Raw genomic sequence first — 15,327 nt, 5'->3', positions numbered from 1 at the left:
TGCATGACTCTTGGTACTTTCTGTATTGTTTCCACAGCTGAAACCCACAAATCTACGGAACTTGCACACATTTATCTATATATTCATAGATAACATCTCTGGTAGTTTGCAAGCAGCTACTTTGTCAGGCAGCTGGTGAAAATAATTGAGTGCACATAGTGACACTGGGGCAATTTTTACTGCTTGGTACATACTTTGTCTTGGTAGATTTAAAAGTTTCTGAATGGGATGGGGAATGAGAAAGCAAATAAACAGCCTTGAGGGTTGTTTTTCTTATTCACCTGTCTGTTACAGGACTGCCTTGTTTTATATTATATATTACATATTCTTACATAAACTTAACATGTGTGTTTCTTGCTCTGTGTACAAGTAAGTGTTATGAGGATGTTATCACTAGTGTCCTGCTGTGTTCTCTTTTTTTTTTTTTAACTTCATTTTAATCTTAAGGTATTTATAAACAAGTTATAGTTAAACTGATCTGCAGTGTTTTCTGATGAGTTTCTTCACAGTTCCTAGAAATGGTTTTGATTTGTGGACTTGTTAACATTTGTTATATAAGTAAGTGAGAACTGATGTTGAGATAGCATTTCTATGAGGGCAGGGTTAGTATTTTTTTTTGTTAAAAGCATATAAGGGCCTGCTACAGGCAGGGAGTGGAAAATACCTGCTAATCAGTAGTGAGTTGAAAGTTGCACTGTTTAATGCATTTTTATGGTACTCAGCTTTTAATCTAGGGATTTTTTTTCTAACTTTGGCGAAGTATTGCATTGATTCTCACTGGGAAGCTTTGTTTTTGTTTTTCTGTCATAGCTTGGGCTTGCTAAGGCTTCCACAGACAGGGGGAGGGGGAATTAGTTCTGTTTTTTTCCTGTTGATATTGACAAGATGAGATGCAGCAAAATTATTAAAATTTCTGTTCTATTATCACTGTTAAAATATGTTCCATACAGAGCATATTGAACTCCATTCTTGGGACTAGAACAAGCATTGTGATGGAGACACTTCTCCAGGTTGTGCTGCTTAGTCATCTTTTTTCCCCTTCTGTCAGTGTTCGTCGTGCAACAGCATATTTGGAAGAAAGGCCTGTGGCCAGTAGAAATGCTGCTTTTCTTTCTGTCTTTCCTACTTCTTTATATTGACTTTTAAATAGTAGTGTGTAGGTTCTTGGCTAGTAGGTATCATTTTCTTTCCAGAAGTATTTACTGAAGTAGTCAGCTGGCACACCCTGTTGCCCCACAAGTACGTGCCTACTACAAGATTAGGCAATGGCAGTACTTAGAGGCCTTATGCTTTTTCATACTTGTTTCTTTGGAAGGACAGGGTTGTAAGTTTCTCTTCTGATGTAAATATTGTGGCACTGTAAATTCATCCTTTGACTACATTATATGTTTATGGGGAAATACATCCCTGTCTTCTCTTCCTGTTTTCCTTCCTTTAACACAACTGGTACTGTCCAGTAAATTCTTTCTTATGGAATATAACCTATAGAATTTCTGCTGTAGACCTTTCCTGAAGTTGGGTGATAACTGCTTCTTGTATGAGAGAAAGTACTCCACTATCTTGGAAAGAGTGGCTTTCTTTTCAGGAGCAGGAAGAGGGGTTTCAGAAGGTGTTTTGGGGTTGGTGTTTGTTTTCTTTTTTTGTAGTCCACCTGTTTTAGTTCTGGAAATTGTAGAGTGGCCTGGCACTTTTTCCCTCTACAGCAAGGCACAAGCAGCTTTTGTAGAACAGGCCAGTTCTGTACCTTCACCTAGAGAAAACAGAAACATGGCAGGAAAAGGCTTGTAGGAAGAGGGCTGCTTTTTGAGACATGGAGTAAATCTGTCTTCATGTATGAGACTGGGAATAGGACTGAAAACGTGAGTGCCAGCTCTGAAAGCTTTCATTGTCTCTGGGTCTGGGGAGTGATAATGAAAACTTAATTACCCAGCATTATGTATTTTTAATTCCACATTGTTTTGTCCATCAAAGTGAAATATAAATTTATAAAGTTGACACTTCTGCAGTTGCAGTTCCATTTTCAGTCTATAGTTTCCTCATATTGGTTGCAAATATCTAATTTTGTGACTGTCAAAGTTCTAAATTAACTTGCATGTTTGTGATTGAGGAAAGCAGAATATCTCATGCAGTTCTTAATTGTCATAATTTCCTTACGTATCCTAATTGGAGTAGAGTTTAGTGTGTTTCACATTGTATTTTACTTAACACTCAATATTTATAAGATTTATCTTTTAGGGATGAAAAAATGGTCTATGTCAGCTGGCTTATGAATGGTTTGTTTGATTTTATTTTTTTTTCCTGTACTATAGTGGTTTTAATTAAATAGAGCTTCCAAAATTGGAGATAAACTAAATTTATTTACTTACTGTCAAGTATTGTGTTCTGTTTGCTCTTTTCAGTAAAGTTACCTGTTGAAAATCAGCAGCCGTCTCCTATAATGATGCTTTGTAAAAATTAGTACTTTGACTTTGGTTCTGAATGTGTTTGGCAAAAGATAAGGGTGGTAAATCTGCTTAGAAGTCTCTTGAGAGCGATGAGAAATGGCACACACTGTAGGGTGCACAGAACACTCAAAAATCCCCCAAACCCAGAAAACACAACCAACCAACCCAATCACCCTAAAGCTTAAAAATATGCCCCTGAAATATTGTTATCAAAGTGTGCGGAGAGCTGCTGAGTGACAGGTTTGGAGTGTGTAATGGAGCTTTACCTTCAGAGGGGTGGCAAGGATATAGATTTTTTTCATTAATGTAAACCTATGACAAATAAACCTATGACTTCATAATTCTTTTGAGCACTCTGGTGTTTGCACTGAGCTGATCAATGGGTGCCAATGCTGAATTAGTATTGCAGAGGGGAAGAGCGTATACTTTGTTTTCCCATTAATGTGAAGTGTCACAGCAGTGGCTTTGTGTGCTGTAAGCCAACTAGAAGATTTCGAGACTAACATGCTGATGTTGAGGTTGATGGATCTTACTGGTATCGATATTTTAAAAGTTTTGAAAATACTATTAACTAGTACAGCTAATTAGGCATATCAGTATCTGCCATTCTTAAAATATTAGGCTTTTGGTGAATGGGGGGAAAGGTTAGTTGCTTTGTATGTGCAAGTATTATAAAATAAGCCATTAAGATAACTCAGTAGTGAACCATACCGCAGCAGTGGTACTCTGAAGATGGAGGAATGTTAAAGCTTATTTTATCAAGCTTAATAAAATTTTTGTTTGTACCTTTCTATATAGTTACTGTTGCAGGCTATGGTTCTAATCTAAGACTATGAGAATGTGACTGTTCTGTTTAGTTATTTGAAAAATGAAAGTGCTTTTCTTGCTGCAACCAATTGCTGAAACTTAACAACGTATATTTGATATTCACACTAGCTCAAGAGATCTCTTAATTAAAGTATGTCAAAATCATCATGCTGATATGCAGAACACTTGAAACTCCTTCCTTCCCCCCCAAAGTTCACTAGTGGACAAAGCACATTTCAAGTAGTTTAAATATAGAGTAGTACTCTGCACTTTGACCTCATACAAATAAACTTCTACCTTACTGGAATGCCAAACTGCAGCCACCTTGTCTGTACTCTTTGAAAGGGGCCTGTTCAGCACTCGCAGTCTGTTGGTAACATAGCACTGATGGTGTAGCAAAAACTTCCGCGAAGTCTTTTTCTTTCCACTTAGTGTTTTTTTTGGTGTTTGTTGTAGCAAGAGGGAGGATTAAAAGGTAGCATAAGTAAGGAAGAAATGGGCAGGGTAAAAAACCCAACAAACCCCAGAGATTGTAACTGGTGTGCAGGCAGTAGCTATGGTTTGAAATGTGCAATGTATTGATAAGGATGTCTAAATTAGACTGAAATTGTTGCATCCAATATCCTTACTTTAATCTCCATCTGAAAATGTTACCTGTTGTGAAACTGAATCTTGAATACCACCCTTAATTTTGCTTGTGAAGTCACATTTCGGAGAATATTCTGGATTGTGAGATGAATAGTAGACTTGTTTTGTCAGCTTGGGAAAGAGATCTGATCATCTTGTACCAATTGTTTTCCTTGGCTTCATACTAGTTTTTGATGACGGTGATGAGAGGACCTTGAGACGAACTTCGTTATGCTTGAAAGGAGAAAGGCACTTCGCAGAAAGTGAGGTAAGACGATGATGAATATGCAGTAGAAACTAAGTGGTTAATTTATATTTTTTTATAATTGTAAACTAATTTTGTTTCCTGTTTTTCTATGTAGACACTTGATCAACTGCCACTAACCAACCCAGAGCACTTTGGAACTCCAGTTATTGGGAAAAAGTCTAACAGAGGAAGAAGATCCTCTCTTCCTGTGTGAGTTTTGCTAGTGCTCTGTTGCTTTCCTTTAGTGTGCTTTGCTAAAACTGGAGTAATGCCACTGAATGGTCTGAATACTCTTACGTGTGAGTTGAATGCACAGCTTATGGACTTAAGTAGCTCGGTTCATGCAGGCATATTTGTATGTTAGCACTGTTATGAAATTGATGGAGTTTTGCTTGTAGTAGCCTTAAGTTTGTGCTTTTTTCATATAATAGGAACTCAAGTCAGAAAATGTAGGATTTTTAACCTTTATACTGGACAAAGTATGAAAAAAGTTTTAAATTTCTGGGGTAGATACTGTTTTCTTTGTTTCATGTCTGTGCGCAATCAAATCCTGATTTATGCCTCCAATTTCAACATGATGCTGTTGCAAAATACTACTACTTGGAAAGAATTTCTACAAAATTCCTCTTACTTAGTAAGTGCACTTAATATTTAGGTATATTTCAAGCGATTTCAGCTTTTAAAATTATCATTTTGTTTTTGAAGCTGTGTAGAACAGGAAAAAAGATCTGGTTGTAAGCTGTATTTGCTTTCAAATATTAACTTCAGACAAAAACTTTAAAATACTGTGTGTTTTAATAATTTAGTACTGAAGATGAAAAGGAAGAAGAAAGCAGCGAAGAAGAGGATGAAGATAAAAGGCGTCTAAATGATGAATTGCTTGGCAAAGTTGTGAGTGTGACTTGCAGTTCTGAGAAGGCAGACTGGTATCCAGCTCTGGTAAGTTGCCTGAGATGTTGACATCTGTAGTGTCATAGTATAACTGTCTTTTTAGACAAGAGTCTCATCTGACTTGCTACAATATTCATGTAGTGGTTTTCCTGGATAGAGTGGTTTGTACACTTCACAACTTTTCCAGCAGTTGCAAATGTACTCAGGCTATGCTCTGCTGCCCGTATTTGTAAAAAATACAGATTTTCTACAGTGTCTTTGAAGAGTTTGAAAGCAAAGATTAACATTTATGTGTAACCTCTTAAGTCTTTCAAAACTGCACATATAATGATTGATATGTAATGATATTTTTCTTCTAAAAATAAGATACATTAGGAATTGCACTCCAGGGCTATTTAAGGCCAACTGGATTTATGAATTTTAATTGCAGTGGAATTTTTTTGTATTTAATGATTGCCTTTTCCCTTAAACTTTCCATTTTATGAAATACTAGTTGCTTTCATGCTTGCATTTACATAAATGGCCAGTTACTGTAGCAGTAGATGGTGGTTATTGTTTTTATTTTACTGTCAATATAGGATATAGCTGTTTATTGCAATTGCTGTTAATAAATATATATTAAATAAATTCAAGTACAACTGGACTTGTACTGCAGAGGTAAACACTTCGCAGTTTCGTCACACAGAGGAATTTACAGTTGCATATTAACAGTTGCTTTCATTAGTAATCTTTCTGATATTGTCAGGCAAGCTCAATACACATTTTCTGTCATCCATCAGAGATGTCTTGGAGTTTGTTTTTTTGTCAGTGTGGATTTTTGTTTCTTTGGTTTTTTGTTTTTATGTAGATCATTGGTCAGAATGGGTTCACTAATCTTTGCATATTTTATTTACTTAATTGTATATTCTAAAGTCCTTTATTTTGAGTCTTCAGGATTAGCTCAGCTGTTAGAATGTCCTGACTTAGTTTAAGATTTTATTTCCCTTCGTGAATCCAGGATCAAGAGGCAGTTAACTACATGGCCAGTTATCTTCTCTTCCTTGAAAGAACAGAAGTGTAATGTAGAGTGAATAGTTGACACTGGCTTACCCAGCTGTATATATCTCAGTTTAAAATGTGAATTCTGTCATTGTTGTATGTGCTGTGATTGTTGTATATGCCTTTACTAATGACAGATTTTAATTTACCATGGCCCCAACTAGGGGACTAAGTTACTGGAGGACGTGCACCTGTACTGTTCTCTGATGAAAACCAGGAATGTCTTATCTTGACTTTTGGGGTAAAACTTCTGACTGGGGTGGCACAGCTCCCACTGTATCCTTGTAGACCCAGAAGTTCATGTGCTTTTGACACTTTGTGTGTGTATATGGTCTAGAACAAAATGTAAACTTGTTCTGTTTGTTGTAATACAAATACTGCAAATGCATTTATATTACCTTTTTAGACTTAAGAGATGATACTGCTGTGGAAGGATGCACTGCTGTCTTGGGTTCCATGCTGTCTTGTATTATACACACCTCAGAAAAAAACCCGTACTACTTTCCCCTCAGTTTGAAAGCTGGTGTCAAATAAGTGGGTCTGTGACTTTTTAAACAAATGCTTTAAACAGGTTTTGTGTGAACAAGAAAGGAAAAAAAGCGGAATGAATAAACAGGAATCCATGATGTCGTCCAATAGATGAGTTTTGAGTTTACAAATGAAACTGCAGATTCTTGTGGCTTGTTCATAATAAGTGAAGCTCATAGTTTGAGATTAACTGCTTCTTGAAATTTGTCATTGTTGGCCTTAGTAATACAAATTGGAATAGGTTTCTTTTCTCAGAACTGGAAATTATCATAGAAGAAACAGGAAGACAGCAGTTTTCCTGCTGTCCCTCTTTCTTTCCTTTCAGGATCAGCTTTTTTTTTTTTTTTTTTTTTAATTTTTTTAAAATTATTATTTGCTTAAAAAAGTGGTTTTTTTGAAACTTCAGGTTGTGTCTCCCAGCTGTAATGATGACGTCACAGTGAAAAAGGACCAGTGTTTAATTCGATCCTTCACAGATTCCAAATTGTAAGTAATAGCTTACTTTCATTAGATGTACATGGGAGGAAAATGCAAAACTAATTACACATCACTTCTGAAGGCATTATTTCTTCCATAAGGACAGGGTACATTTTTGTGTAAAGTTGGTTGTACACATTTGTCATTCATAATCCATTTCAAGTTAACTGCTGCTGTGCTTACTTGCCCACTTTTACATTGTGAGGTCTGGTAAGAGTGCATTGGATTACTGAAGTTTCTGATGTTTCTTTATGAAAAAAAAACAAAAATCAACAACTTCAAAAACCTCCAAGTGTTAACACTTTGGATGACTCCTGTTCTTTGAAGCGTGAGTTTTGGTTCTAATTGGTTCCCTTAATGTCTTAATTATTACGCCTTTATGTCTGTTGATGTAGTTTTGATGTCTGACTCATTGCCTTCAGTGCCCGATGTCTGTGACTGTTTAAATAGCAAAGTCTAGAAGTGTTTAATTTACTTTTTTAATAAAAAAATGAATGTAACATAACTTTAAAATTTTTACAGAATCTGAAACAAGATTCTTACAAAAAAAAAGATTTGTCCTATTAGTGTACACACACACACACACACACACACACACACACACACCAGCACCACCCCAGCATGAGGAGGGAGGAAGGAGAGTGAGAGAGATGTCTGTCCTGCTTAAGGAGTAATATATTCAAGAGTATAAAGCCTGCTTTTTTAAAGCTGGTTCCCTTTATTTCTCTTCATCCTTACTTCTAATGCATCTGTCTCAATGTACTGTAACTAAAAGCTTCCTTGCCAAAGGCCAGCTATCACACCTATTTCCCTCTTTCTTTCAAAGTGAAGAATTTGTGATTTTTAGTAACTCTGATTTTAAGTAGGGTCTGAGCACTTGATTACTGAAACATATTTCAAATAACTCAAGACTTCATTTAGTTTGGCCTGTTAATGTAGACATGTATTATCAGCCTTCTAGATAAATGGTTCTTTATATACTGAAGGTAGGATGTTACTGGAAAAGCATGCAGACTTGCTGTTTCACTTTTTTTTTTCCCCCATAGTATTATGGCTTTAACTTCAGAAAGTGACAGCCTCCGGTTCCTGAGGTTTACTCCAGTTTTTCTGAAATAATGAAAGAAAAAAAAAATCTTTTATAGTAACTCACTTGTAAGGCTTTCCTTACGGGTTGGTTAGCATTTCTGTTGTAGTAATTCAGTAACTGAATATTGACTGTAACTAGAACATAGCAACTGCCATATATTTTGCTATGAGAACAGTTTGTAATTTAAAAACAAAAACTGTTTATCAATGCAGTTGTTTGAATTTGGCTTTACTGTTGTTCTGTGCTAGTGGAAATGCATAAATATTTCTTTCATCTTAGCTAGAATGCTATTTGGGTAGCAGCTGTTGATTGGTGTGAATGTTTTCCCATCAATATTTTATTTATTTAGATTTTTTTATTCCCTGTGTGGAGTATTTTGCATTTGCACATTTGCGCAGGTTAAACATTTAAAATACAAAAGCTTTACAAACTTCTCTTAATTACTTAATTACAAGGGCTCTTTTAGTGTCTGAGTTTCATAGAAAGACTGGAAACTTGCTCTATGTTTGAATTCCATATTAGGACCTACGGTAATGTCTTACGCATTCATTTTTTTAGAAAAGATCTTGAAAGTGAATGATAAATCTTGCCAATTTTAGACATCACTGTTCTCCTAAGGCAAATGCTTACTTTACTGTGATTTACAAATTGTAACAGAACCTTGTTCTTTTTCAGTTACTCAGTAGCAAGAAAAGACATTAAAGAACTGGATGTTCAAAACTTACCAAAATCTGAGTCCTCTCCTAAAAAAGGTAAATTAGAATAAATTCTAAGTGTTAAAGGAAATCTCATGAAGTAGTGCTTTTAACTTTTGCAGATAAATGCTGATCTGTTGATTTCTGATAATTGCTCTTGGGTATTTTGCAAACAATTTTAAATATGATAAATTAGAGAAACTTTGGATGTAGCTGCCTTATTAAAATAGCACCTAGGAGTCTTGTTTATTTGGTTTTTATTTCCTTATTCTGATCCTCTCCAAGTTTGTGGAAAGGATATAGAATATTTTCAAGATAGTGTATTTGAAATGTCATTGAACAATGAAATACAGTTACATCTTCTAGCACCAGAGTGTTGTGCTATTGCTCAAAACACTTGGACTTCACATTAAAAATACCCAGACAGCAAGGTGTAAACTTTATTAGAACAGCCTGCCTGTAATTAATATTAGATTGAAAAGTCTAATTACAGAATTTGATTTATAGATGGATGAATGATGTGACTACAATAATCCTTATTTTTAGTGAGCTTTAATGTCAATAATTCTTAAACTTTTAGTGTTGTTTTTAGACCCTAAACCATGAAATTTGTTAAGAAGAAATATTTAAAACATATTTATTAATAACTAAGGAAAAACCCACCTAGCAACAAAAATTCCCACATAATAATAGTTCCTTTGGTTTGAGTAAAGGTACGGAACAGCTTCTTAATAAGTAAAGATTTAACATGATACTTACAAATGAGAGCTAGAGGTGGTTTTAATGATTTCTACTTTCTTCTTCATAAGTGTTTTGCAGTACAAGAACTTTAAACCAAAAAAAGATCAGATGCCAGTTTTAAGATAAACAAAAGAAAGGGATTTTTTTTTACTGTGCTGATCGTAATTATAATTGGGCTGTGACATTCTTTGCTATGAGGGAATATTGTGGAACCAAAGGTACTCATGGTTTTACAAAATGAGTTTAGACAGATTTCTCGAGGTTAATCAGCAGATACTAAAACCTGTTGCCTTGTCTTCTTTTGTATTTTGAAGAGAACAAAGTAAGTCATAGTATTTGACCTGTGAGTTGTTGCATGTCCCTATTTTGGGTATTCTTCTGATTCATCTTTATTAAAGTCTTCTATTATGACTGGCAGACTTACGACTGGCAGGCATATTTTGGGGTTATCTGGGTCTGTTTTGCTTTGTTGTTTTCTCCCATTGGAGCACATCTGCAAGGAAAAGAATTTGAGGTATTCCCGTTATACAAGTGTGACTTCTCCATGTCCCATCAATCCCTCTCTCATTCACTACTGTATTTTTCCTCTGTTCCAAACATAAATATAGCATCTCTTTAGGTAGCACACTTCGAGAAAATATTCACATTTTTTTGTGCAATCTCAACTTTAAGACATGAAGGTGTTTTGAAAAGAACAAAGTAAGTCATAGTAGTTGATCTAACTGTGATGGGTTTATGTTTTTTAAATAGCTTTATTACAGTATTTATCCCTTAGGAAACAGAATGGTTTACAGTTGGATGGAATGTATGTGAAAGAGTATAGGATGCCTGTCTTTGTACCATTCATATAATTAGGTGTAAATCATAGTAGTGTTTGTGGGGATCTATGCCTAGAAAACATCCACATACATCCCACAGATGTATGTTCTCAACATGTATGTTCAACTCTAAACTCCTTGAGTTGCTGACACTTGATTTTTAAAATTTGACAGTCTCAAAATGTAAAGTTTGTAAACTTGAGTGTTTAAATCTGAATTTTGTATTTTATTACTTAATTCCAGTTTTGGGTTAAGTCATAATTGTGATTTACAAGAATGTGAAAAGGAAATTAAGAATACTTTGTGACTGTGAACACTATGGATGAGGTAAAACCAGGGCCCCTTCTTCTTTAGGGCTACAGGAGGCAAGCATATTTCTCAGCACTAAGGTTGTTCCTCGGAGCTGGAAAATGGATATAAGTGAAATCCTGGAGTCTTCAAGCAGTGATGAGGAAGATGGAGCTGCTGCACGAACTGATGAAGAGGAATTAAAAAGGGAAGAGAAAACTGAAGAAGTAGTGGTAAGTCTTGGCAGTTTTAGTAATTCTTTAAAGATAATTTAATAACTTCCCTTCCTGAAGGTCCTGCACTTTCCAGTACTCTCAGATGTAGCATAATCACATCGTTCATCTTTCCTTTGCTATAGTTATTTTTACTGGGGTTTGTGAGTGGCAATTGCCTCCTGTTACCCAGTGCAGAAATTAGTCAAATCTTAGAATTTAAGAATGCAAGGCAAAGAGTGATGGAACGAATCTGGGTCGGAAGAGAGACATAAGCAAAAAATTGGTGCTGAGCCTGGTATAAATAAAATAAAAGTAAATTTGTGTTTTCTTTTGTACTTCAAGTATAGGTTGTATAAAGCGTAACTTGTTTCTGAAAACTGTAGTTTGATTAAAAGAACAAAAGACAAATTTTGGGGCTGTTGAGCCTGGAGAAGAGAGGGCTGCGTGGAAACCTCACAGCAGCCTTCCAGTATCCGATGGGGCCTATAAGGAATGTGAGGAGGGACTCTTCATTAGAGACTGTAGTGATAGGACAAGGGGTAACAGGTTAAAACTTAAATGGAAGTTTAGATTGGGTATAAGGAAGAAGCTCTTTACTGTTAGGGTGGTGAGGCACTGGAACAGGTTGCCCAGGGGAGGTTGTGAATGCTCCATCTCTGGCAGTCTTCAAGGCCAGGCTGGACAGAGCCTTGGGTGACATGGTTTAGTGTGAGGTGTCCCTGCTCCTGGCAGGGGGGTTGGAACTGGATGATCTTAAGGTCCTTTCCAACTCTAACTATTCTATGATTCTGTGTTGAAGGAAAGGCAATAGGCTGAAAGCATAAGCTAAGGCACGGTGCCTGTTAAAAGCTCTTTGGTGCCTAAGATGCTGTTTAGGAATTGTACGTTAAGAGTTTTTAACACCAGGATCACAGGTCGTGAATCAGCCACAGTGGGGGTGGACTTGCTGTCTAATAGTTACAGTATAATGTTTTTCTGCATTGGACTGGTTTCAGTGGTTCCTTTTCCACAAAGTTAGCTAGTTTCTTCGTGTCATCAAAGCTGTGTAAGGAATTTCCGTTTATTTCTGCTGCCAGGTTTTAGAAGTAGGGGTGTGCTTGGCTGTTGGATTTGTTTCTTTCCCCTCGTTGTGCGGTTCTCACAGGACGCTCGGAAACATGCGTTTCGATAGAAAAATGCGGTGAATTCTGCCTCCTGAGGGAGGTCCCGCCCCGTTTCCCTCTCGCTCGCCCTGCAGCGTGCGGCCTTGTCAGGCCCAGCACAGAATGGCCGTTCATACTTGGAGGCGGCCTACAGCGTTGCCACGGCAACCAAGTGTTGGCTGGCAGCGCGCATGCGCGGAGAGCGGGAAGCTGGTGGGGGGAGGTCTCTGGAGCGGAGGCTTGGCCGGCGGCCAGGGGAGGTTTGCCAGATGCTCTGAAATGGGCTGTCTCTTTGCTTTGCCTTCCATGTAATGTCTGGGGTTTTATTATTATTTATTTTATTTTTTAGTTTTTTTTTTTATATGGAAGAGAATGTAAGTAATGCCGTATAACTGCGGGTGCCGTGCAGGGAGAGAGAAAGCGAGCAAATATATGGAAGTCAGGCTGAAATATGTCCAGGCAGTAGGCAGATCAGATAGAGAGGAAGTAAAACCATTTTACATTTGAAAGAATGCAGCTCCTAGGTAAGGATTCTGTGTTTTAATCTGTAATGTTAACATGGTTGTTAAGAATGTGGCTTTGACTTAGAATTGTGATCTGGGAACTGTCTGGTAGAGCATGCAACCAGGGTAGAGCTTTCCAGGTAAAAAAGACAATAAGAATCTATTTTTAGGTGCTAATTGTATGCCTTGATAACAGTGTTCTGGAAAATGGGGTAGGTGTCTGTATGAGAATAATGCTGTGATTAGATAAATATAAGGATAAATGTCTGCAGAATATAAAATCCTCTGGGTTTTTTCCTGTTTGCAGTGAAAAGGACTGAATAGGCCACATTTTGCAGGGTGTGAACTGTTGCAGTCTGCGTTGGTCTGTTTGTATTAACGTTGGTTCAAATTGCAGCGTATCGGTCACGAAAAATCAAGGATTGCTATAGTAGTTTTCTAGTAATCATTTTTAATATTCATGGCTATTGCATAAAAGTGCAGTGTGTTTCAAACAAAGAAGGGGGAGGGGGGAGCTTGGTGGTTTTTTGGTTTTTTTTTTTGTTTTTTGTTTTTTAAAGGAAAAGAAAAGGCATTCTTGTCAAAGAAATAGAGGTTATTTTAGAGGAATAATCTAAATATAGAGTAGTAAAGCAAAGGATTCCAGACAGGTAGATATGCTGGTAGGCGAAGGTGTAGAATCCATTATTTCCAGGTGACAAGTAGGCATGTAAAAATAAGGTGAGCATCTTCATGCTGAAGCTATGTAGTAGAGGAGAGATGTTAATCTTTGTAGATTATTTCAGAGCTGAACTGCCATGCTGGCCCATTAAATCAAATTTCTGATTCAGCTGTTACAATGCATCATCTTATTTTAATTTTGGGCTATACTAGATATTGCATTGCAATTAGACAGCATTTAGGGAATTTTTAAATTTCTTTTTTCTTTTCCCTTATAAAGGCAGTAACACTAGTTGCAGAGGGAATCGACACGTGGATATTTTTTGCCTTTATTTAACTACAGATGTTGAATCACTCAAATTTTGCATTTACATTTTGTAGTGTTTCTCCTTTATTAATCAAGGTCAAAAATAGCTTCTGTCCATCCTCTCCCAGAATATTCTCAGTGAGCCTTTTGTTTTAGAACTGCAAATTGTTCTATTACTAGAGATGGGAGAGAGATTTTAAGCATTATCTTTCCTCCCCATCTTCTGAAATGCACAGCAGTTTTGCTGTCAAGCCCTGCCCAGCTGCTTACCAGCCACGGTAGGCCTTCATTAAATCAATCAAATGGACACAGACCTACTTAATATATAATGAGAAGATAAAGTCAGAAAAGTCTTAATTCTGGGAGTGGAAAGGATCCTATTTTTCTGAAGCAGGATCTTTAATAATGATTATGGAGCAAAGAGATCGTGCCATTTTTCCAGTATCTGGGTGAAAATCTTTAACTTGATTCTAACAGAGACTTTCTAATTGTGCTACCTTTTGTGTACAGTAGAATGGGTACAACAGGGTTTCCAGGTTTTATGTAGTTGCTCTTGTATGGCTTTTATAAGATAAGGAGTGGAGGCAGTATGGTGGTGGTGAGATGCTAATCCTCTTCATTGGTGATAATGGACTCATGTGGTCCAAAGTTGACTACAGAGGAGGATGCCGTGGAAATTGCTTGTCATTGACGTTAATGGAAATTGTATTACACCAAGTTGCTCAGCATGGTCAATCTGTTGGATTTTTGACAGTAATTGCAGTACATGGGGCAACTCAGGATTACTTTTCATTCACAGTGTGAGGTTTGAATAACAGAATAGATACTGCTTGCACCATGAAAAGTGAAAAAATCCAGAGGCACTATAGAAAAAAATTCTTTATCAAATGAAAATTTAAAGAATCACTCAAGGGGTTTGAATCCAGATAAAAATTCAGATATTGCTTTTGGTTCTTAGCCAGTTTTTAACATGTCAGAACAAGAGAATTAACTGTGTTTTGAGGGCACATTTGGCAGTCAAAGAATGCACTGCAGCTAAAAGGAAAGAGAAAATCCCATCTGCAGTATCTCCACAAAAAAATAGAAGCTTTCGGAACATTACCTGAATTTTATTAAAAATCAGATTATATATACTACTGTATTTACTTGTTTGTAAATTGTTCTGTTAGGGAAGAAATCATACTTATTTGTTTCTCGTGATGACATAGTTGAATACTCCCAATTTTACCGGGAACATGGAGGCAACATTTGGTTTTGCCTCTCAGTCTCCCTGTAGGCCATTCTGATTCTAAAAGAATCAAGATCTAACATGCAGTTATTTGAGATGCATCTTCAGTATGTGTTCTTAATAGATACATTCACGTAAGATAAAAGTAAGGCATTTTGTTCTTTAGAGTTTGAATTTTGCAAGTTTCAAAATTGTATCATTTTATAATATCAAAAAGGGATTTCTGTCTTACCTATAGAATTGGTTATAACACTGTCTTTGAGAGACTCTTCTAGTTTATCTGTGCCACTTTAATTACAGTTTCTTGTTCTTTCACTTTTCTCTCCCTTAATCAGACGTGCAAAAAACGTTCATGGAAAATATCCAGCTAGCTGGGGGTGCCTCTCATTGTAAAAGGAGCTGTAACACCTCAGGGTGTATGCTTAGACGAATTTTCTTAGTCTTCATTTTGGCAGTCACCTGAAGGATGTATGTGTAGTATGTTTAATAGTGTGCATTCGTTTAAAGTTTTTAGGGTTCTTGCACCACAGCATCATCAAGAAACATTGGTCACAGTTGCTTTACACTGTTGAGCAGGGAAAGTG

The 15,327-nt window shown here is 36.5% G+C and overlaps 1 protein-coding gene across 3 annotated transcripts in view; it reads left to right on the top strand.

Moving 5' to 3' along the window:
* The window catches only part of ARID4A (AT-rich interaction domain 4A), a 50,508-nt gene that overhangs the window by 13,005 nt on the left and 22,176 nt on the right, over positions 1-15,327 (top strand). For all 3 annotated transcript variants that reach the window (XM_062635651.1, XM_062635650.1, XM_062635652.1), the window contains 6 exons: positions 4,067-4,146; positions 4,241-4,335; positions 4,932-5,064; positions 6,989-7,068; positions 8,822-8,898; positions 10,755-10,921. In XM_062635651.1, the coding sequence (XP_062491635.1) occupies positions 4,067-4,146; positions 4,241-4,335; positions 4,932-5,064; positions 6,989-7,068; positions 8,822-8,898; positions 10,755-10,921 (632 nt within the window). The remainder of the gene's footprint in view (positions 1-4,066; positions 4,147-4,240; positions 4,336-4,931; positions 5,065-6,988; positions 7,069-8,821; positions 8,899-10,754; positions 10,922-15,327) is intronic.

The sequence above is a fragment of the Pezoporus occidentalis genome, unplaced genomic scaffold, assembly GCF_034315485.1.
Source record: "Pezoporus occidentalis ecotype Australia unplaced genomic scaffold, CSIRO_AGI_Poc_V1 ctg46, whole genome shotgun sequence".
NCBI classification, from domain to species: domain Eukaryota; kingdom Metazoa; phylum Chordata; class Aves; order Psittaciformes; family Psittacidae; genus Pezoporus; species Pezoporus occidentalis.
Note: the sequence above shows the minus strand (reverse complement) of the source record. Positions and strands in the feature narration are given on the sequence as shown.